Below are 23712 nucleotides of genomic sequence, written 5' to 3'. Positions count from 1 at the left end.
TATATATATATTGTAATGTATAAATTTTATTGCGCATGAGGCATAATTGGGGGCACCATTTGATCTTTGTTGCTAATGTGGCATTCCAATCCCCATCTAAAAGTAGAAATGATTGTTCTAATTGGAGGCATAGGAATAGATGGGAGATGTTGAGGTCACCATAGTTATGACAAATATCCATTTTTCCTCTCAAAGCAAAATCGACCGTTTTTGTTTGATGGGTTGGAGTAGAGGGGAAATATTTATGGATCACGATTTTCACTATGGAGAAATTATTACGCACAGTCATCAGACCATTCGGAGGAGAATGTCACCCGGTACACAACAAAATAGTGACATGGTGCATCTTGATTCGACTCCGGACGGCGTCCGGTGACCGCACATATAAATATGAGACTTTGGACTTGTTTGAAAATAGGAATGAAATTACACATACATAAAATATCTTACATATAAAAAAAAATCTAAAAAGAAAAAATAATAATGAATTAATTTTAATTGAAATGATTTCACTAATAAGAGTCATATCTTATAAACAGTGCACTTCACTATAGTTAGAGAAGGAGCAAATAAAATATAATGGTGGGAATGAAAAGAGGGGTATAAATTTTATGGTGAAAGTATCGATATTATTGATAATGACATGATTCAGTGTTAGTACTAATGGCAGTGGACGTGCTTGTTAACAACATTAGTCGCTAGTGCTAGTGATAACATTGAGGGTTGTTGTTAGTAATAGCAATATGTATCATTATTTGTGTTGATGGTGATCAGTATTATTATTAGTTGTGATGGCAAACATTAATTTTAGCGGCGAGAACAAGCATTTTATTAACATTGGTGGCGATGACAAACAACAGAATTGGTGTAAGTCCTAAAAAGAAAGGCCGATGAAAATCTCAAAAAGACTCTCCAACACCTCCATAAACTTGGTGAAAATATGATACTATAATATTTATTATTATTATTATTATTTTATTTTTTATATTACTATTATTATTCTTATTATTCTTATTCTTATTTCTATTTCCGTTATTCCCTCCTTTCTTGTTCTTATTCTTATTCTTATTCTTTATTATTATTATTCTTATTCTTGATCTTATTTTTATTCTTATCCTTATTCTATATTTAAATGGACGGGAGCAAAAATAAAATAAAAAAATAAAAAAAAAACGTTTTCAACGATTAAGCGCACCAAAAATAATAATTATTGAGTCGACTCTCTGAACGTTTATATGAATCTAATATGTTTCTACGATTAGCATCCAGAATGTAAACATATACATATTTGGAGGCAAATACTTTGCTAAATATATAACATCACTAAACCTAAAAACTATTGTCAGTTAGTAAAAAATGGATACATAAACCTTGCACTAGAACTTTGCCTCAAAGTAATCGCTCATACATGGGAATCACAGATAAAAAAAGAAACTAAGTGTAAAAGGGAGCTCTACCTCATCTAAATTGCATCAAATTTTAAAAATATATTTAAGGTTTGATATTTTTAAAAAAAAAAAAGCAAAAACATTTAGTGTTTTTCTAAAAAAGTGAAAAAAAAATTCATGTATTTGCTCCTTGTTTTAATTTTTTTGCTAAACATGCTTCTTTTACTTAATTAGGATTATATTATGATTCATTCTATATTTTGGGCCAAAATTAATTAGAAAATTATCATTTTCTTAAAATTACTGCGAGAATTTAAAACTTTTCTACAAAAATCAGACATTAACATTTTTTATTTTGTAAATTTTTTTTTCTGCAAACAATTTTGAAAAATAGCACAAAAAAACCAAATTCAAACATAAATATAACAATGATTTGTAAAATAATAATGAAAAAAAAATCTCTCATTTTCAAGTGCTTGCAAATCAGAAATCAAACATGCGTAAATTTATGAGAAAAAGAAGCATTAGGCAGCTATTGCACAGGCACAACGTAAAAAAAAACTTAAGCTTCCTCGGATTGTGGAAAGCCCTTCCACTTGAAATTATCAGCATAAGACTTCACCTGCAGGATTAGAAGGAAAAATGGAAGTGAATGACTGTGAAATAACTCCTCAGTTAAAAAAAATAAAAAAAAATAAAAAAAAAAATAAAAAACTCCTCAAGTCAAATAATTTTCAATTTCTGGATAATTTATAAATTAAAAAGGTTTTTTTTTCATCCGCTTAAAATAACACATAATTTACACTTTTCAAGTCATCCGCTGCAGTCCACTTCTTTCAGGAATTGAATATTATTTTTATTCAAAATATTAGTAGAAAAAATGAAAAATATAATGGTTAAAATTATTGAAGGTAATATATGGTATATGAGGGGGAAGTGGGAAAGTAGAAAACCTTTTGTTAGGGCATAATATTAGAGAAATTATTCTGTGGAGACCGAATGCAAAACGCCGTCCGGAGATCAACCAGAATGCACCACGTCAGCAATATCGAGCCCAAGTACCGAGCATACCGAACCGCGGTACCGAGCACAGGGGTGACGTGATGCATTCTGATTAGTCTCCGGATAATGTTTGACGTCCGCACAGAATAATTAATCCTAATATCATGGATCGTTATTTTTATAAATTTTGTTATCACAAATCCACAGTTCACGACAAGAGCCAAAAATAAAGTACAACTAGAAAATTATTGATAACCACTACAGATGAATTTAGTAGATACCTTCAAAAGAGGAGTATGACGCTTCTTAACCTGCAGAATAAGGTCTGTGAGCACAACTATAGTTAAAATGGTCCATTGCCAGGAAAAGAGAAAAAAAAAACCCCTAAAACTATGATAAAATTCATGTAGTCTGGTCTATGATAAGGTTCTGAACAAAGTTAACCATATAAAAAAGAAGGCATCTTGTTTTTTACATCAAATACAAAAATTCCAGAAGGAACTACAATGCATATCACTAGCATGATGGGAAATGAAGTTCACAACATATGGAATAAATGCCTACGAAAAGCGTGCTCCCAAAGGAACATCAAGAGTTTTAGGCTTTGTTTGGGACGACTTTCTTACTGCTTCTTAAAGCAACTTTTTTAATTTTTGAACTAGAAAGGTGCTTTAAGAAGCAGTAAGAAAACCGTCCCAAATGGTAGGCTCCGTTTGGGACGACTTTCTTCCTACTTCTTAAAGAAGCCATCCCAAATGAAGCTTTAAATAGAAATCCACTATTACAACAACTTTTTCAGTATATAAACAGTTCTTAAAAGATGACAACATAGACAAACCTTGAAGAGAATAAACAACCTTTTTATTTCTATATATATACATATATATATATAGAATTGATGTAAGCTGAACTACATCAGGTGGTGGAAGATGCTAAAAAAAAAAATCGGAAATGGTTTATTTAAACTGAATGCCCTACTGTGTTGGCTCAGCGCCAAGATCCACTAAATGATAAAAATGTGCAACTGGGATGTTTTATTAGGTGGCATATCAATTGATTTATTTTATATGGTAAGCATATTATTTTAAGGACTGTAAAAGTATTCGATGCATACCTGATAGTCCCACCCATGCCGCTCAGCAAATGCCTTTGCAGCATCTTCGCTATCAAATGAAAGTGCTGCATCGCCAACATTAGCATATGGATCTCCCGTAGAGGTCCAGCCCATCAAAGGATTTTCCCACCTTCAATGCAAATAGAATAAGAAAACACAAATCACAAAAACTTCAACTGGTGAAAAACATATCTCGACTAGAGCATAAAGAGAATGGCAACATGTGAAAAAATATATTATCTGAATTTTGACACATTGCAAATTGAAACAAGTTTTTGAAATCCACAAAATAAGTCATCGTTTTTATTCCAGACAACCAATCAAGTCCAATATATAATTTTTCTTTCATCCGATCCGTTCATTAATACCCGATTATGAGCGATCATGATATTCTATAATCATAATTAATTATTATTATTTTCATTCCATTAAACTGTACTTCTCATACTCAATCTTTGTTCTCTATTGTTCTAATTTTCATTTATCCATTAGCAAAGATTTTGCCTTCTAGAACTATATCATATATAATTAACATATACCAAGACACCTAACTTCGAGTACCCTTTAAAATCTTCCACCCTATCGACAACCTCTTCAACCTTCTAGCCTCAGCCTCCTCAGCATCCCCTCTTGATCTTCAAGATGAATTTCTTCCTTAACAACATCTTCCACAGCAGCCTCTTCCCTTGTTGGCATTGCCTCTGGTGGTAATCTTCTTTTTAGCATCCAAAAATGAGCTTGGAAAAGTGGAGAAGAGCTCGCCTAACTTTTGCACTAGTAGAATTAGGGCCACCTTCACGTCAAAGTTTGTTGAGATCTCAGGATGCAGGAGGGGCAAAACCCTAGGAATCTCCATAAGTAGAGCACTTGATATCAAAGATAATTGTATAGAGAAGTGAGGTATCGGAAGAGAACAGCTATAGCAAAGAAATAATTAACAAGTAGCTATATGCAGCAGCTATAGCAAACAGTTTAATAGGTAATACGTGCTTTCAGCAGATAGCAATAGTTTATGCAGCAAGTATAGCAAAAAAGTAATGCACATTGCAAAACAGAAACTCTAACAGCAGCAGATTGCACACCGTATAACAACTGTGTATGGGACTGAAACGGCAAATAGCACTAGAAACTTGACAGGGATCAACAAGCAAAAAAAAAAAAAACAGCAATTAACAAGAAAAACAGAGCTCAGTACCAGTATTAACAAGCTATATAAAAAACAGAGCTTATCAAGCAGTAGCATTTTATAGCAGTGATTAACAAGCAAACCAGAAGATTCAAATGAACTAGATTCAACAGGTATGATCAAGTAAACAATCAGAAAACAAGAGGAAAGAAGGTAGCAAATTATTGAATGAAAATCCAATGTTCATGTATCAAGTAAGCAGGTAAGGGAGTAAAGTAGATTAGACCTTCTAATACTAATTGATGTTGCCTTCAATGGTGTGAGGATGAAGCGATCATCATCTTGATCTAGCCAAGCTCTCCTTGAAGGAATGAGTGGGTGAGGATGCTTTGAGTGTGGTTGAGAAGCTAAATGGCTGGTCTCATTGGATGTTGGGAAGATTGGTTTATGGAGAGCTTAGATGAGATAAAGCTAGTAGAAAATAAAAGGATTAGATTTGGGAGATAATAGAAGAGTCCGATGTGAGAGAAAAAGGATGAACAGTAAATGACTTGAAGAAGAGAGGCGGGAGAAAATTTTCCGACTAGCCAGAGAGGGAGGGAGGGAGGGAGGGCAAGAGAGACTAGCCACAGAGGGAGGGAGGGCGAGAGAGAGAGAGAGAGTAATCTAGAGAAGACAATTGTGTTTCATTCATCATAAATAGTCTCATATACAAAATGGGAATAGGGTTGGGTATTTGAACAAAAGAAGCTACAACTTTTGTCTAGAAAACTGATAAGCTTGCTTTCATGACATAAGATCTACTTACTAATCAATTAGAGTTTGGAGTTACATAGAGCAATGATGTTGATGGCTCAATGCGAGGCTTGGCCTACATCAGTTGTGACCTAAAAAAAGGCATGGAGGCCAGCAAAAAACTCGGAATACCATTCTTTCCGGTGTTGATGAAGTCTGCTAGAGAATCAAATTGTAAGAGTTCACCATTGCAAGAAAGTAAGTTTTTGCTTATGAAGGCGAATGGATCTTTTACTCTTAAGCTCCTTAGAGGTGGTTCATGAATAGGGGAAAAGATGTGGGCCCAACCTAAGTCATAGTATCTCCAATATTATCACAACTATCGGAATTCCATGACTGATTATTACAATTATGAGTTCATCACAAGTGAGAAAACTTTAATGCTATATTGAGCAGAGCTTCAAGCATACAGCCAATGATTGAACCCAAAACCATAATAGTATAACCTCTGCATGGGCCAGCTCCATCTGGTGCCTTGGTTACGCATCCTCTAACATAGCATGACAAGATTTGAGTTAATTAATAGTTTCGTTATATCAAATCCCATATAATTGAGCCATGCATGTTAGGTCATTGATGTAGGACTACAATACATGCAATAATTTGAAAAGAACTTGCACGATTTATTGATTAGAGTAATAGTGATTAGAACTATTAGCAAATAAAAAGACAAAATAAAACATAAGAGCGGTCACTTTCATTTAGGCTAAGTTGCACAATAAGAGTTTTGAATCATCAAAATAACATAGTAAATCAACAACATGCAAATATAGTAGCTTTCAACGAAAATCCCTAATCTAACAATAAGATTAGAAACAAATGAAGTGCACTTAATCCCTACGTTTATTAAGCTCAGAAGAGTTAGACGAACACGATCTTCATGACTAAAATCAAATCACAGGAGAGGGTTAGACTAAAGAAACTCAAGAAGAGGAAGATTGGAAGACCTTCGTCAAGGATCAGTTGTAATCCTCCACTGAACGGTACCAAGTTGCTCTTCAATAGCCTCGACCAAGGTGTCCAAGATGCGCTCTACGTACTCGTCTACGTTGTGGTCGATGCGCGGGTTGACGTCGAAGAAGGTCGAGTGTAGGATGCAAACAAATCCTTGCTCGTCATAGGAGAGGCCGTAATCAAGTTTTGGATCGGCCATGCATTTTTTTGTTGTGTGTAGTAGTATCGGCGACGTCCTTCTAGGCTCCTAGATCTCTTGAGAGAAAGGGAATCCTCACATGAAACAAGAGAGAAGGAGAGGAGAAGGGTTCGACCAAAAGGGGGAGCCAAACATGGGGTTAGGGTTAGGTTGGAGGAGGTGATTAAATTCAAAATTTTGAAATAAATTTCATATTTTGAATTGAGAGGGAAGGGAAAAAGAAGGGGATTCTAATTCCCCAAATTGGGGAGGGGAATTAATGAGTGAGAGAGGGATTGGAGAGAGAGAGAGAGGGGCGGTTAGGCTAGGGGGCGGCGGCATGGTGAGAGGTGGGGGTGAGGGATTTATTTCCAAAACCAATTGTTAGGTTTTGGAAATTAATTAGGAGTCATGGGCTTTGGAAATTTCGGCCAAGGAGGGATGGGGAATTTTGAAAATCTTTCCAAGAAAGGAGATGGGGCTTTAGGAAATAAATCCCCAAATCTCTCCTAATGGGGCCGGCGGCTATGGGGGTTAATTGGGCTTAATAATGGGGGTAATTAAAGCTTCTTAATTTGGGTTTAGGAATTAAGAATGGTTTTAATTAAATCCAATTTGAATTTGAAATTCAAATAGATTTAATTTAGGAACTTTCCTAAAATAGATTTGGTAATCTAGGAAAGATTTTAAATCCCAAATTGAATGAATTTGAATTCAAAATCTGTCCAAATTATTTCAATCCAAATTAGGCAATGGAAATCAATGGGGAAAGGGATCTAGGGCCGGCAAGTTGATTGGGCTCGGGTATGGGGGACTGGCAGCTAGGTGGGGTGTATGTGGAGCTCGGTCGAGTAAGGGGGAAGAGTTTGGGGAGGGAGAAGGTCTTGGGTGTGATGATGGCCGGAGGTGGTGGTGGGGAGGGGGAAAGGAAGAGATAGGAAATAGAACCACGAACCCGACTCGTCTAGGTTGGTGGGTGATGCGCAATCCTCCCTCTCCTAGGGAGCTCTCTTCGATTTCTCAAGCTCTCACAAGAACTCATGCAAAGGGAAGAATTATTTTAATCAATAATTCTTTCACTTCAAAAGAAGAACACTAGGGCTATAAATAGCCTCGTACAAAGACTCAAAAAAATAAAAATGACGACAATGCCCCTAGAGCTTACATACGACCTCCCTTAATAAAAGGGTATAACGGAAAACTAATAAAACAAATACAATATGACATCATAAATAAGAAAATACATAAAACAACTCAGAAATACAATGACTCAATCGTGGCCGTAGATCGACGGCCACGTCTCTAATAGACTCTCCACGATTTGATGTCCCCATCAGTCATGCTAAGGCTAACCTGTCAAAGGCCAAATGCATTCCTTGGCTACACCCAACAACAGTTGTAGAATGAGGCATCACTAGCTAAGCATATGTCCTATCCTGCAGCTGAAGGATCCCCTTGTAACCTTATAAATTGAGCTCAAATGAAAGAAATTAGGTTGTATTCACTATTTATAAGCACTAAATACGGAACCTAAGTCCTAAATTTGAAATTCTCATCCTCTTCCTTAATTTTCCCTCTCCAATTACCAAGTATTTTCAAAATCCCCTTGTAACCGTTTAGCGACATATACTCATTGACCATTTAAATTGGAAGTTGCCACTTTACTTCATTTGTCATCATCACTGCTAACCCCCATCTATCCATTACGTCTAATCCTCATTATATAGCTATTTTATCTCCCCTGACTACCTATAGGTTTTTATCTTCATGCCATATATTTGATTTATGCAACTGTAAATATTAAATATTATTGATTGTCATCATAAACCATTGGCTCCAACTTTTAAACTTCTAACCATACATACCCACTGACCATTTAAATTGGAAGTTGCCACTTTACTTCGTTTCTTATCATCATTGTCATCATAATTAACTTATTTCATCTATTTGGGGTCGACTTCACATGAATTCTCTTTTTTTCATTAATGAGTTGTCAACTCTATTTTGCAATTTTTTTTCACAACTTCTAGCCAACTTAACCTTCATTTCATGTATTTCCTTCAAAGCTTTCAACATAAATTCTAATTATCCATCTAATTGATACAACTTTAATGATCAATTGCATTTGTCATATCTACTTCAGCAAATTGTCTGCTACATCGCCTTTAATAGGTGTTAGTGTCCAATATAATTTGTTTTTATCTGCTTCCTATTTTGACTTTATATCAATTTAAAATATTTTAAATTTTTTCATATTTAAGCTAATTATAAGAAAGTTACTTATTGCCTAAAAATAAGCCAAATAATATAGTTGGTACTATTACATTCTTATAAATTTTACTAGGGGTGTCAAAAAATGATTCGGCAACCAACTCTATTTGAACCCGACCAGAAGAATCCAAATTTGGGTTGACCTGTTTAATAAACGAGTGAGGTTCGGGTCTTGCATTCCGACTCGTTTATTAAATGGGTTAGGTTCATGTTAACCCGTCAACCCTATTTTGACCTGAAATTAAATCGTTTAATTTTTTTATATTAATTTCTTTTAATTTTTTTTGTATAATCTTTTTGTTTTTTTATCAAATGACCTAAAATTTATGATTAATAAGCTAATTAATTTTTTTTTTATAAAAATGGGTTGTTGGGTCGGGTTTGGGTTGCTGGCGGGTCAGGTTCGGTTCAATTTTTTTACCTATTTATTAAATGGGTCGGGTTTCAAGATGACCACATTCGGGTCAAGTCAGGTCAATTTTTGGGTCAAACCCGAACCCAACCAGTTGAGCCATTTAGACACCCCTAAATTTTACCTTATCATTTTCCCCATCTAATACTCCTCTTAAGGTCCTCTCTAATTTATTAATCATGTTTTAACTAATCACTAAACCTTATTCATTTATACAATAGATTCAATATATCTAAACCTAGCAAGTCTAGACCTCACTTAATCTTCACCAATATTATCTATAATTATCAATTTCACTATAACTTAAATCATATATAATTTACATAATCAATCTATTTATTCTAAAATCATCTTCTAAAAATTTCCTCAAAAGCAATAACTTTCATTGCTATGATTACTGATAATAATAACCATTGTTTTAAAATTTATGTTTACGACTAGCCTAGGGCTCAGCATTGAGCTAAGGAAAATAGCCTTAAATTAGTCAGGTGAATCAATCGGCTTGTAGGCATATTCCCTATAGACTGGAGGGTGACATTGGCATGGTAGTGCTCCTTTTGCATGTGTTCAGTCATAGAAATTAACCTAAATTATTAAAATTATTGAATTGCTAATTTTTTAGCATATTATTAATAACCTTCCTATTTATTTAAGTAAAAACTCAAACGACAAGTCATCTTGTGCAAACCTTAAGCCCATACGATTCAGTTCTCTCGTATTATCAAGGCCGAAAGACGCCAAGTAATCTTGTGTAATTTTGTCTCCCTCATGTAGGCAACAAAATCAAAAGGAAAATAAGTTGTAGATTTATTAGAAGACAGAGAATAATGGCTTAAATGAGATGGAGTTTATTTGTGAAATTGAATTTGCAATGACTCAATCTACACCAACAACTGATTTGAATGTCTCAATTTGAAAAGAAAATTTAGAGAATACAAAGCTTGACAAATAAGGAATTGAGAACTGTAAATTAGTCGCCTTGTTACAATTTGAAGCCTAATTTATTTTAACTAATATGTTTATGTAAACTAGACATTGAAATTTGAAGATGAATCATTTGCTTATGGACTAGAATTTATTTTAGCTTTTTCGATTTAATTTTATAATCATATTTTATAAATATTTAAAATATTAAATTCATGGGGCTTGCACCTCATGATCGAGGTTACGCACCACCTGATGATGGGTATGTGCCCTGCCATATGCCTTTGCCTTAACAAAACATTGATTACAGATATAAATAAGGTCATTTGCTACATTGATAATTACACATAACAGCTCTATGAGAAAAAATTATGTGAGCAAGCCGCAAGTGAAGCTAGAATGCAAATCCTAAAGCTTTCCAAATATGCCAAGTATACATGAAATTAAATCCACAATAAAGAAATGTTATGCTGCTGAAATGAAGGAAAACAATGGGAAAACAGTGGCAAAACAGAGGAAAACAAGGAAATTTTCAGAAAACTAGACTAAAATCAAGAGAACAAACTATGAATCTGTCATGCAATGGTGGCCATGATATTATGTAAACACAAGCACGAAGATAGCATTGAACTAATCAAAGGAAATTTACAAATCAATTCCACAGCTGGATCCAATATGCCAAAAGATCTACAACGAGGTTAAAATATGATAAATTTCAAACAATTGAAACTTTGTTCATTAAACCTAAAAGCTCAGATAATATATAGTTTCCAGAGTAAAGGTCAAATGCATGAAAAAGATAATCCTCTTGTATTAGATTTGAAACCTCCACGGTTATAACTAAATCAATGTTCAACAGGGAAAAAGAAATCACGAGGAAGCAAGAGAAAATCACTTGTTTTTAAACTAAAAAGTTGAAAAAGTAGACCGCTCACGGATCCATATGAACTAACATCCATGATACAAGAAACCTTATGTCTCTACAAAAGCATCCACCATCGTCTCCATAATAAGTAAAAACCATCTACAAGCTACCTAGGACTTGCCCAAAGATGGTCTTAAGCAGTCTACGATAACATAAGCTAGAAATCCCAAATATATCACTTCTAAACATAAGAAGAAATAGAATGAAAACACACACACAACAACAACAACAACAACAATAACAACAACAACAACAACAGAATTTTACATTGCTCGTGCTAATTTTGCTGTCCCTGCTGAACTTTCTGTATTCCTACTGCTATGGCGCTCCTCAAACAATTGAAAGTTCATGTGCTCTGGATTCCTTATGCTTCTTCTTGTGCGGATCTTAAACTCGCCATCAGATTACCTCCATTTATATATTTTTCATTCATACAGATCATTTCTAGACCTACAAATGAAATGACTAGGTAATCTGAAAAAAGCAAACTTGCACAATCTTTGCTTCCATCAAAGACATTAAACAATATATTACTAGGACAATCTTAGATGTAAGCAGCAAGCTACGGATATTCCAGAAAAAAAAATTTTGAAATTTGCATATAGTTGATGTTTGAAAAAAACTCTTAAAAGTTCTCTCAATCAGTTACAACTTCTTCAAAAGTAGCATACTCGTCCTCATTAATTAATAGGTAAGCTGAACCAGAGCAGCACATGGCAGAGGTAACCATGAAGGCAGTGTTCTAGTAAAATAATGTCAAGGGAAAAGAAATATGTGCAGGCAGATCTGTCACACCATATATCATGTATATACATGGAGATCAGGCAATGAGCATTAAAATAAGGTTAAAGAATTTGACATTATTTCATATACTATAGTTGTGTTGTGAAAATAGTATATCTGCAGTGATGACCATACTTTTGGGTCGACATAAAATTGATCTTCCATTTTCCTACTTTCCCAGAGCCTTGCTGAGTTGCTGTGCGAGCTGGTGAGTAGATAAGGACCTAATAGTTCAAATCAGTATGGAGATTAGCTAATATGCCTTGTACATTTAAAAGCAAGAAAGCCTGAAGAAAAAAAACTTCATGATACATGAAGCAAAAAAAATTATTGTTTTTAAAGGAAGCACCGTACTATGAAGAAGAAAAAGCATAACATGCCATAAAGAAGGATGTATGGAGAGAAACAAGAAACTATCAAAAATTTATCACAGTACTATAGCCTGTACAACAACAACAACAACATCAAGCCTTTATCCCACTACGTGGGGTCGGCTACAAGAATCATTTTTCTCCATTGTATCCTGTTAAGGATCAATTTCTCATTTAAATCTAATAAAGAAAGGTAATTTCTAAGATTTTCTAACAAAGTTTTTTTAGGTATACCTCTATTTTTCTTAATATAAGCCAAATATAATACACCTACTCTCCTAATCGGGTCATCAGAAGGCTTCCATTTTATGTGACCAACCATCTAAGTCGACTCTCTCTAATCGTATCTTCAACTGGAGCTACTCCAACCTTTTCACGTATATGCTCGTTTCATATCCTATCTCTAAGACTTACGCCTCTCATCCACCTGAGCATCTGATAGGAAATACTTGAGTTCGCAAGTAACCCTAAGGTAATACTTGAGTTCGCAAGCAAACCTAACCAAGATTAGTACGAAAAGAAGAGCAAAACTGCTGTTTACAGCGGAAAAAACAGCAAAAACAGTGGAAATCCGAGAAGAAACTTGTAGAAAATCAAGGCAAACACTTGTATTCCAATAAGAAAGGAAAAGCACTTGCAAGATACAACTTTCCTTCAATTCGAGAGGAAGGAAAAACTCTCCCACTATCTCCGGCAAAGCCAAGAGTCCAAGAACACCACACCCTAGATCTCAAAACTCATCCAAATGCAACATAATCCCCCCTCCTCCTTCTAACCTCCTAATTAACCCTAAAGGAGTTTTACAAAATGTCTAAACAGACCCTCGCATTCAAAATTTCCCTCCCAAAAATCCTCCCTGGCCCCCGTCGGCTTCGCCGCTTGCGCTCGGTTCCGCCTGTTTCGTGCGGTTCCGCCGCGAGTAGACCCGGACCGGTCCCGGTTGGACCGGTCCAGCCGGCCCCTCCTGGGCCGGCGTAACAGCATCCTCATCTCTGCAACACTTAACTTAATATTATTTTCTTTATTTTTCGCTTAAGTAAAATTTAATAACTAGAAAATGATTAGTACATCAAGAGAAATGGCCAAGAATTACTTGAGGAAAAAAGAAGTACAAGTGACAAGATAGAGATAATTTGATATACTATGATGCGAAGTCATTGATAACATGAAGACTACAAAATAAAGCTCATTTAAATCAACTTGCTTGAAATTCGAAGAAAAAGATGAATAATGTTGATTTTTTTTTCTTATTCTTGCTTTTTTTGGTAAATAGAATAGGAAACCTTCTTTCCATCATAGAGTTAACACTTTGGGTGCTCACATACTGAGTCTTGAAGTTGGTGAACTTCTTGGTCATCATTTTGTTAACATATTACAAAAAGGTGATTTGTTGCAATAATAAATGGAGTGGGATTAATGTTGATATTTGTGGGTGTTGATGTGACCACCATAGTAGAGTTATCAAGTGAAAACTTAAGATTCTTTAAATCCAAAGATGAACCTAAAATAGGGTCCAAGATTCGATTACAAACCTAATCTAATAAAGAAACCTCCATTATGCTATAGGGTTGGATCTGATCATTTGATTTTGCCTTTGCATTAGATTTGAGAGAGCCTTGAAACATTCAGAGAAATTATATCTAAAAGTTTTGCAGGATAAATAATATGCTATGATGCGTTTAAATTCATCATCCCTCAACCAATACCCATAGATCAAAGAGTCGGTTCAATACCCTTTCATTAATTGAGAGGTAATTTTTAGTTCAACTAGACTCTTGGCCATAGGACTTGAAAGATTGGTAGTAGCATTATTCACTTTCAAAGATTTGCCAAATATAAAATCCAGATAATATAAATTGGATTGATTGAAATAATGTAAATAGAATTAGAGAAATACAATCCAAATTGGAGTGATATATGATTTCTCAGAAGAGTAAAAAATAGGGTGACCATTTTGGCATATGCATCAAGAAACCATTAATGTGGTGGGATCCCCGAGAGAAATGTCCAGTGTAGTTTGCTTGTAAAGAGAGTCTAATACTAACATGATGGTGGTCAATGAGCCCAATGGAATGGTCACCAACTAAATGTAAATCAGCCATAAATTTATGAATAATCTCATGGTTATGGTGGTCCATCAAAAATTTTCCAACAATAGAGAAATAGAGAGGTGTAGCAACATCTGATTTCTATTCAGTGACGATGAGAGGAGGTTTGCCCAAGTATGTGGATGGATGCTTATAAGGAATTGACACTGAATCTTAATGAAAAAATAAAGGGAACTTGTTGTTTGGTGAGAAGGAATGAAATCATGGATCTTTTTTCCCTTTAATGTCATTTGTAAACGAGTGAGAGCGGGCAATTGGAGATGACATTTGTAAAGGAATTGAAACAGGAGGATGAACTTCTAGGAAGCAAGTTGTCACCAGGATGGAAGGTGATGTCATAGTTGGAGGTTCATCCAAAATCCTAGGAGAAACAAATGTGTAAAAAGGTGAGGTCTAATGAAAAATTTGTGGTAAAGGAGGACAATCCAAATTAGAAGCCGTAATGGTTGTGGTAACAACCTAAGCCAAAGGATGTGAACAAGCATGACACAAAGGTGATAGGAAGAGTGAAAATTGCCAAAAGATAAAACATACATTAGAAGAAAGCAGCATGACTGTCTTTATTGCAAGAAACACCAACATCAAATGCCCTCCGTAAGTCTGAGCGTAGGATGATTTGGACGCCGACACCATGAAACATCGACGTAGGGGCCAAGAAAGCGAGCACAAGTCATACAATAATAGTTTCAAAAAGATCGACCTGGTGACATATAGAGAGCTCAACAACAATGGAAGTTGTGAGTAATAGGGTCATTTCAATTGTGACCAATGGGTGCGATACATGCAAATGACGAATGTGACCTACACGAGAATGATGGTTGTTATGAGATGATTCATAGAGTGCGCATGTTAAGCACAAGTGTAAACAAGGGTGAGCATGGTACGCTTACGAGGGGGCCATTCATAACACTATTTTGTGCCTGAGGTCATAAAAAATTTTAGTTCATGTGGTTTTAACTTTTTTTTTTTCCAAGTTAGAAGTCATCAAGGATGTTGAATTAGATAAATTACATTTATTTTTGAGAATTGATTTGATTTTATATTAGAAAGATCTACTATACAAGTGATTTTTGTGTTAGGACAACTAACCAAAAGTATAGAGAACAAATAAATGATCTTCACATGATTTTTATTCATTTAGAGAGAGCATATGATTTAGTACATTGGAGATTAATTTGGTATTTTTCAAGGAAGGAATGTGTGTTGAAGATATGCTGACTTAAATAAAAATATGTATAATATAATATAGTTTGGCATTAGAAGTAGTTGTGGGATGACTTAAAGTGTTTTCAGTTATTTTAGGTTTATATTAAAGACTGACATTGACTTAATTTTTTTTGTATTGGTTATAGATATGTATATAAAGAATATTCAAAGTGATGTGCTTTGGTTTATATATATATATAATTGATGGGACATCAACAAAATCAATAAAAATTGGAATAACGAAGTAAATGCTTAGAAGTTAGAGGCCTTGTAATTAGTAGAACAAAGAGGAGATATATGTATGCAATTTTTGTGGGTATTATGTTAACAATTATCATTTAATATTAGTATAAGATAAGGTGATATCTGATCTGATATATTAAAGTATTCTAAATCTATTATACAAAAAATATAGTTATAAATAAGGATATAACTTTCATATTCAATATTGAGTAATTAAAATGGGGAACTACCTCAGAAATATTGTGTGATAAAGGATACCATGAGACTTAAAAATAAATTTCACAATTAAGTATGTGATGATATATCGATCCGAATGTTGAGTTATAGAAATGTTATTAATATTTAAGTTTAGTATAAGTGAATATTATGACGGCTATGTGAAAAAATTAGGAATGATAAATTAAATATTTGTTATATTAGAAAAAAATGATAGAGTAGCATCTATTAAATATAAGATGATTTAAATAGACTTATATGGCTGGATATGTTCAGTTAAGGATATATAAAGTGTCTGTTGTATGAATAGATAAAAGAAATGTCAGAGGATTGAGGGGTTGTTTGATTTGATGAAAATTGAATGATGTGTAAAGTAAAAGTAGCATATTAACAATACTTTTAATTGTTTGGTTTAGTATATTGCAAATGCAAGATTTATTTATTTATTTGAATACAGAGAATGCCAAGTAAAATAGTAGCGCATTTGAAATAATAGTTGATTCGTGATCTCGATAGCTAGTGCGACAGTGGTGGCCTGAGATGGGCGGCGATGGCCAATTGCTGGTTAGCATCACTTTTACTTGCGCATTGTATTTGGAATTTGCTCAAAATGGGTGAATTTAAAATACACACAAAATGAACTAGATGTTGATTTCCAAATGCACTTGGAAAACACTTTGCATTTGAAATATATCCATCCAAACGCTTGAATTTTCAAAACCCTTCGACGCAGGTGCTTAGGGAGGGGTGGTTCAACCAAAATGGCTCCTAATCCTCCTCTTCTTTTCTTTTTTATTATTATAGTTGCTTCTTTAATTCTTTTTTTTATTTACTCCTCTTGCCTTTAAAAGGTTAAAAATAGAGGAGTCCTTAGGAAGAGATTTCAAATTTTGATGTTTAGAAAGAGAGCCACAGTTCTTCTTGTTCTCTATATCCTGGAAGCCCTCCAGGTGGTGGCCAAACCTCCTTTCCTCCCATCCTCTGTTGTCAGCCTCCCTTCTAGCCTTCGTTCGTCGCCTTCCAGTCCATGGAAACCCAGCAACCCCCTGTTCCAGCAGCCTACTGCTCTAGCATCGCTTCCTCCTCCTCTTCCAGCCAACAGCCTTCTTCCTCCAGCGGACAGCCGCTTTATTCCAGCCAGCCAGCCAGCAGTCCCGGGGCTTCAATTCTCTTCTTCCAGCCAGCCAGTCTACATTCCAGCCGACCCGAAGGTGCAGAACTCCTTCCAAGAAGACTGGATTGCTGCTGTCCTTCTTCCCTCCACCAAGAAATTGCTGGCCAACCTCCATCTGTCCTAGACAGTTGCAATTTGTCTTTTCTAGCTATAGTCCTAATTTGTTTTCTGGTCAAGAAACTTGTTGCAAGAGTCTTTCCTAAACTTCTCAGGCCTCAATAAGGCTTGTTAATTATAATTCTAGGTATAGTGTCTACACTTTTTGTTTCTTGTAAACTTTAGATTGTCACCCTTGCGTTTATTTTACACTCAAAATGTTACCAACCAAACAGACCCTAAGAAGAATCATGGTTGGCCTAAGATTAGATGGATAAAATTTGATCAAACTGGTTTGTGAAATATAGTTTTAACACATCAAACATCACTCAATAGCAATGAATGCAAAATGAGGATTCATAAAATCATTCCTAAATGATTGGGATAAGGCTAATGATGATGGTGATGAATCTCTATCAAAGGCTCAAAGTTAAAGGAGAGATTATCCAATCATTTATTCATGGAATGCAAGAATATTTGTATGGTTTGTGAAATATAGGTTTAACACATCAAACATCACACAAAAACAACGAATGCAAAATGAGGATTCATAACATCATTCCTAAATGATTGGGATTAGGCTAATGATGTTGGTGATGAATCCCTATCGAAAGCTCAAAATTAAGGAGATTATCCTATCATTTCTTCATGGAATGCAAGAATGTTTCTATGCTTGCTAATTGATGTAAGTAGAGAAAAAATAGTGAAGATTATGATTGGCTTTTGATATCTTGATTTTTGAAAAGGGAAGAATTTAGTTAGAAGTAGGAGATTGAGAAAATTGGAATAATGAATATCTGAAAGAATGGAGATAGAAAGCAAAGGGAAAGAAGACATAAAGAAACCCTATGAGTAAGACAATTAAGGGTTTAATCGCCCATGGTGATGCCAAAAGAAAACTTTTGTTGCTATTCTACCATCAATCAACTGGATAACAATCTAAGGCTTACTAATTATATTAATATCCATAAGTTAATGGAAACTTTAAGTCTACTAAAATTAAAATGATGACAAGTGCATCTAAAAAGTCCAATTAATATCTTACCCTTCATTACTGATAAAATGACAAACGGACAACCAACCTAAAATACCTGATTGACATTATCTCCTAATCGGGTCATCAGAAGGCTTCCGTTTTATGTGACCAACCATCTAAGTCGACTCTCTCTAATCGTATCTTCAACTGGAGCTACTCCAACCTTTTCACGTATATGCTCATTTCATATCCTATCTCTAAGACTTACGCCTCTCATCCACCTGAGCATCCTCATCTCTGCAACACTTAACTTAATATTATGCTTCTCTTTTAATGGCCAACATTATGCATCATAGAGCATTGCAAGTCTATCCACCATCTTATATCATTTTCCCTTAAGTTGGAGGAGGACTTTTCTATCACACAACAAGCCCGCTGCATTTCTTCACTTCAAGCATCCTCATCTCTGCAACACTTAACTTAATATTATGCTTCTCTTTTAATGGCCAACATTATGCATCATAGAGCATTGCAAGTCTATCCACCATCTTATATCATTTTCCCTTAAGTTGGAGGAGGACTTTTCTATCACACAACAAGCCCGCTGCATTTCTTCACTTCAACTATCCAACTTGAATTCTACTAATAATATCCCCATCTATTTCACCATCACTTTGAACAATAGACTCAAGATGTCTAAAACATGTACTCTTATTAATGACTTGATTGCTCAAAGTCACAATCCCTCCGCTAGATCTATTATTACTAAAATTACACTCTATATTCAATTTTAGATCTACTCAAATGAAAATATTTAGACTCTAAGATTGACATTCATAAATCAAGTTTACCTTCAACTCCCGTCTTATCAACAAGAATAATATCATCAGCAAAAAGCATACACCAAGGTACAACCTCTTGCAAATGTCTAGTGAGAACATCCATGGCTAAAGCAAAATGATATGGGGTTAAGACTGATCATTGATGCAATCCAACTAAAATAAGAAAAATACTTGGTCAAACCATCTTGTGTTTGAGCACAAATAACAGCTCCAACATACATATCATTACCGACTTCAATGTAAACATTATTAACTCTATTCTTTTCTAGAACTCTCCATAGAACTTCTCTTGAAACTTTATCATATGCTTTCTCTAAATCAATAACATCATATGATAAAGTACTACAGCGTGTAGCATATCAAAATTTTATAATAGAATAAAAGAAAAGGAAAGAAATTTGTAAGATTTGCACATCATTCTACGATAATATTTATGTTAAAACTCATTCTACACCACCAACAAATGATCCTCGAATAATTTCGATTGAAAACTTAGGAGGAATCATGCTATATCTGCACAACTAAAAGAAGAGAGAGAGAGATCCCACAAAAAAGTTAATAAATTTTCTCTAAATAGGAGGATTTTGAAAAATAAATGGAAATAGCTTTGTTCTTTTTTAGTATGGATAACATAGGAGACAGTCACATGTCCTTAAAATGTGTTTGTCTTGCAATACTTGTCTGTAAAAGTATGCAACTTAGAACCATAAGAAATCAATAACTAGCGAAAAACAAAAGTTGCCAAGTTGTGAGACGAGCACTTTGCCTTGATTTAAGAGGTCATTGTTAATCCTTCAAACACAAAAGACAAAATTTTCATGATAATAACTTGACATAAGGTGATGTGAAACAAGCAACAAGTGTATTTAAAAGAAAGATGTGAGCTTGGAAACAAGTTACACAAATTGGAGGGTTATAGATTCAATTCCTAGAGTAGTAAATATTGGAGGTACACACACATAGTAAGATCTTAATTTGTGGATGGTCATCATCTTAAATTAAGAAAAAAGTATGACTCTTTGAATAAAAGACTATAAATGAATCTCATCACAAAGCATTAGAAAGTAGAGATGATTGTGCCTTTCCTCATAAGACCATGCCAATCAATTTGTAACCACTAAATTATGTTCATTGAATCTATTAAGTCAAAAAGTTGTTTATCTCGTAGTTCAATCTAAATCTACACCCTTCAAAAAACTTAACACTAAAAATGACCAATTTATTGGTACATTTTATACTTAAGACCATTTGCTACAGACATAAAAAAAAAAATATCATACCTCACTATTCTCATGTAATTATATCTTTTATGAATATGCTGTTATTTCAAATCCCAATACAAAAAATATCAAAGAATTAGAGCACTATGGACCTCTTTCCGATGATTTGAACAAATGATTGAATAACAAATTAATATCATATACAATGTATCATATATCTAAAATAAAAACTAAATTTGAATAGCTAAAACTAAATAACTTACAGCTCATAGAATTTGATTCTAAATCCTTTATTACTTCATCTTCACTTAATGATTTAGTCATTAGATAGCCAATAGCTACTAAATTCCAAATGAAAGCATTTTATAACTTTATTGCATAATGTGATGAGCAATTGCATGAATTAACTATTGATTTCAATTGACTTTGGAAGATGATGAAAATTATATGGTTGTCATGCATGCTTATTATAATGTTTATAAAGTTTTCATGATGTCTACAATTTTATTTTTGACTTTGAATATGACATGCACCCACCAATCTGTGTTTACTTATCAGAGCTGTAAAGCCTTATTATATAGGTAATCAACAAGGATCGAGTGTGTTTATAATTTATGCATTCTTAGCCTTTTTAAATTAGTATTGGATCGCATTTAATAATGCAACTCTATTATTGAGTCAAAGAACCAACAATAATTCAGTATTTACCGTAAATGTTTCTGCAGGTTAAGTTTATGCAAGTGAAAGTATGTTTTTTATTGTAATTGGTATTTTCATTGGTAGAAATTGGAAACGTTACAAGTGTTCTAAGAAGATTGAGATGTTTTCTAACTTCAAAAACTTCAGGCTTTGATTGAAGAAATTCATTAGTGCCATTAAATCTTAAAAAGCGATCCACCACTCTTACTCTCCAAAAGAGAATTCTTCCTACCTTGGGACGATTGATGAAGCATGTTGTTTTTCATTCAATTAATGATAATTTTGATAGCTAGAATTTTCTTTATGTAGAAAATTTTTTAAATTTATTAAGAATTAGCATTTTTTATAGTATTTCTTATCTTCATGAAGGTTATTATGTAATAAACCAAGGAGGTAGTATGAACTTTTAGTTGCTAACTATTTCCATAAATAACAATTAACAGTTTAACACCTTATTCCTTACAAAATTATGTTACAAGGGGTTGAATGAAAGATTATTGCACCAACATTTTGGATTCCTTTTTTTTTTTCAGGATTAAACAGTCCAGATGTTTTGAACGTTCAAGATCTACAACTTGAGGATTTGTTCTTTGGCATCTTTATCTTTTGTTTCTTTTAATTCCCTATTATTTCTAGAATACCTCCACATACCCTATGTCGAGTTTTGAATGCTAGATTTTGCAAATGGTGTCAAATTCAGGCATTTTTGTTTAAACAACTGTGACGATAGAAGCCATTATAAAATATGAAAGTTCTTGACTTATGTTATGAGCCAATTACTGTTAGGTTACAATGTGAAATAAACTCCATGACTCTGCACCCTACTACCGTATAAAAGTCTATTTTTCTTTCACACTTAAACTATTTCTTGAAACTCCTAAAACTTATACAGTTAGTTGATAAGAAATACCAACAATTTTATACGGTTTATGCAGGCTCAAAAAACACATGCACTTATAACATCACTGGTTGCAACCAAACAAACATAAATATATTAAGTTGGTAGCAACATGGCAGACATTCATAGTACTCTACTATTCTCATGGTTTTTGAAATAAAAACTGTCTTAAATTTTGATCACAGCTTTCAAGCTTTGTAAACAGCTTTTGAGCTACTCTTGCAGGATTATAGCGCCGGTCATAATAACAAATCCTTCAAGAAGCAAAACCACGTTATTAGAGGTGCTAGCTATGTACCCTTATGAGGCTTCACACAAAACATTATTACGTGATGAGATTGCAGTGCGATTACGGCAATCGTAATTTGCAAGAATCAGAAACAATTAAAAAGAAGTATGGAGTGCATTGCAATTGTAAACTCTGATGAAGCGCAGATTTTCTAGACTTCTGATTTGTAATTAGCACAAGGGACTGACGTAGGTTAAAAGATCTCGACATTTCTACCCGTAATTGTGAAATCATTCACTTCTGGATGATAGGACTAAGAACCCCATATTAGAAACAGGAAATTGAACCAAAGATTGATTCCTCAAAGAGGGTTCAAAGGCCTCCATACGCATGAAAGGAGCTATCCATCATGAGGCGACAAAAGGGAATTGTAACAGGGGGGAAAAAACAAAAGAGCTGAAGAGGGAATACCCTACGACGGAGATGCTCCTCAGGAATACCGGAAACGAACCCGATCTCGCCAGGCTTGTACTCGACGAGGGCATCCGTGGAGAGCAATCGCGATCGCGGTAACTGGGAGGGGAGGAGTTGAGTTAAGAAACAGCTACGGCGCTTCATGAGAGCTGCCATCTTTGTTCTTCCTTGATGCAGGAGGAAGCTGATCGAGGAACTCACTTTGGCTTCCGCCCTTGGCTGTTCGGGAATATAAATAGTAAATTTATTTGTAAAATTAGTTTCATATTTTATATTCTATTATTTTTTAATCACAATATGACTAATTTATAAATATTTATATAACAGAGCCCTACACGGGGTCCTCGTTGGGTACCCACGCTCTGCGCTAGCGGGCTTTGCTCACTCATGCCCACCTATGGTGACTTTCGGGATGTCATACCCACCCACTTTTCACGCTTCTTGAATGTAGTCTGCTACGGATTAATGACCTTGGGTTTTTTGTCATTTTCTCTGACTGCAAACTTTCAAGCCACATATCAAAATTTATCGTGGTCACGACACGATTCAGTGTTGCACACTGCGTAGTAAGGATTACTGTAATATACTGCATACATATGATAATTAGTAATGTAAATTAGTTTGTCCTCTGATGTTGAGTATCCACTCATACCCACCCACGAGGTCATGGGCGTACTCATACCCACCCATGCCCATTGGGTATGGGTGGGTACGTGGGTGTGTGTGGATATGGGCACCCAATGCAGAACTCTGTTATATAACATAATATTCTAAATTAGGAAAAAAATTTTGGAACGTATAAATTTTTTTGGAGTAATATATCTAAAATTTTCTTAAGTATCAATATACCATATATTTGACTTCTGAATTTTTTTTAAGCCAACGTGATCATCGATTCGAACATTATTCAAAAAAAAATTCTAACATATTTAGATCAAATTTGAAACCATATAAGAAAGCTAATTCATCCGTTATCCTGATAGAAAGATTGACTTGTGCAACTTAGGTTTCATTTGGAACAGTTTTTTATTATTTTCTAAAGTAACTTTTTAGTATAATAATTTTTAATTAAAAAATTTTTTGTGCTA

At 34.4% G+C, this 23712-nt stretch overlaps 1 protein-coding gene across 1 annotated transcript; it reads right to left on the bottom strand.

The window, feature by feature from the left end:
* Nucleotides 1-1807: 1807 nt before the first annotated feature.
* On the bottom strand, nt 1808-22864 carry LOC110096607 (NADH dehydrogenase [ubiquinone] iron-sulfur protein 4, mitochondrial). Its single transcript, XM_020822645.2, has 5 exons — nt 22622-22864; nt 12008-12096; nt 3505-3634; nt 2672-2701; nt 1808-2010 (listed from the first exon to the last, which is right to left on the bottom strand). Exons 1-5 carry the CDS (start codon nt 22778-22780, stop codon nt 1951-1953), a joined length of 468 nt encoding a protein of 155 aa, XP_020678304.1. The 5' UTR covers nt 22781-22864; the 3' UTR covers nt 1808-1950.
* Between the last annotated feature and the right edge of the window lie 848 nt (nt 22865-23712).

Source organism: Dendrobium catenatum, unplaced genomic scaffold (assembly GCF_001605985.2).
Source record: "Dendrobium catenatum unplaced genomic scaffold, ASM160598v2 fragScaff_scaffold_664, whole genome shotgun sequence".
In the NCBI taxonomy this organism is placed as follows: domain Eukaryota; kingdom Viridiplantae; phylum Streptophyta; class Magnoliopsida; order Asparagales; family Orchidaceae; genus Dendrobium; species Dendrobium catenatum.
The sequence above is the reverse complement of the archived record's forward strand: the minus strand, read 5'-3'. Positions and strand labels throughout refer to the sequence as shown.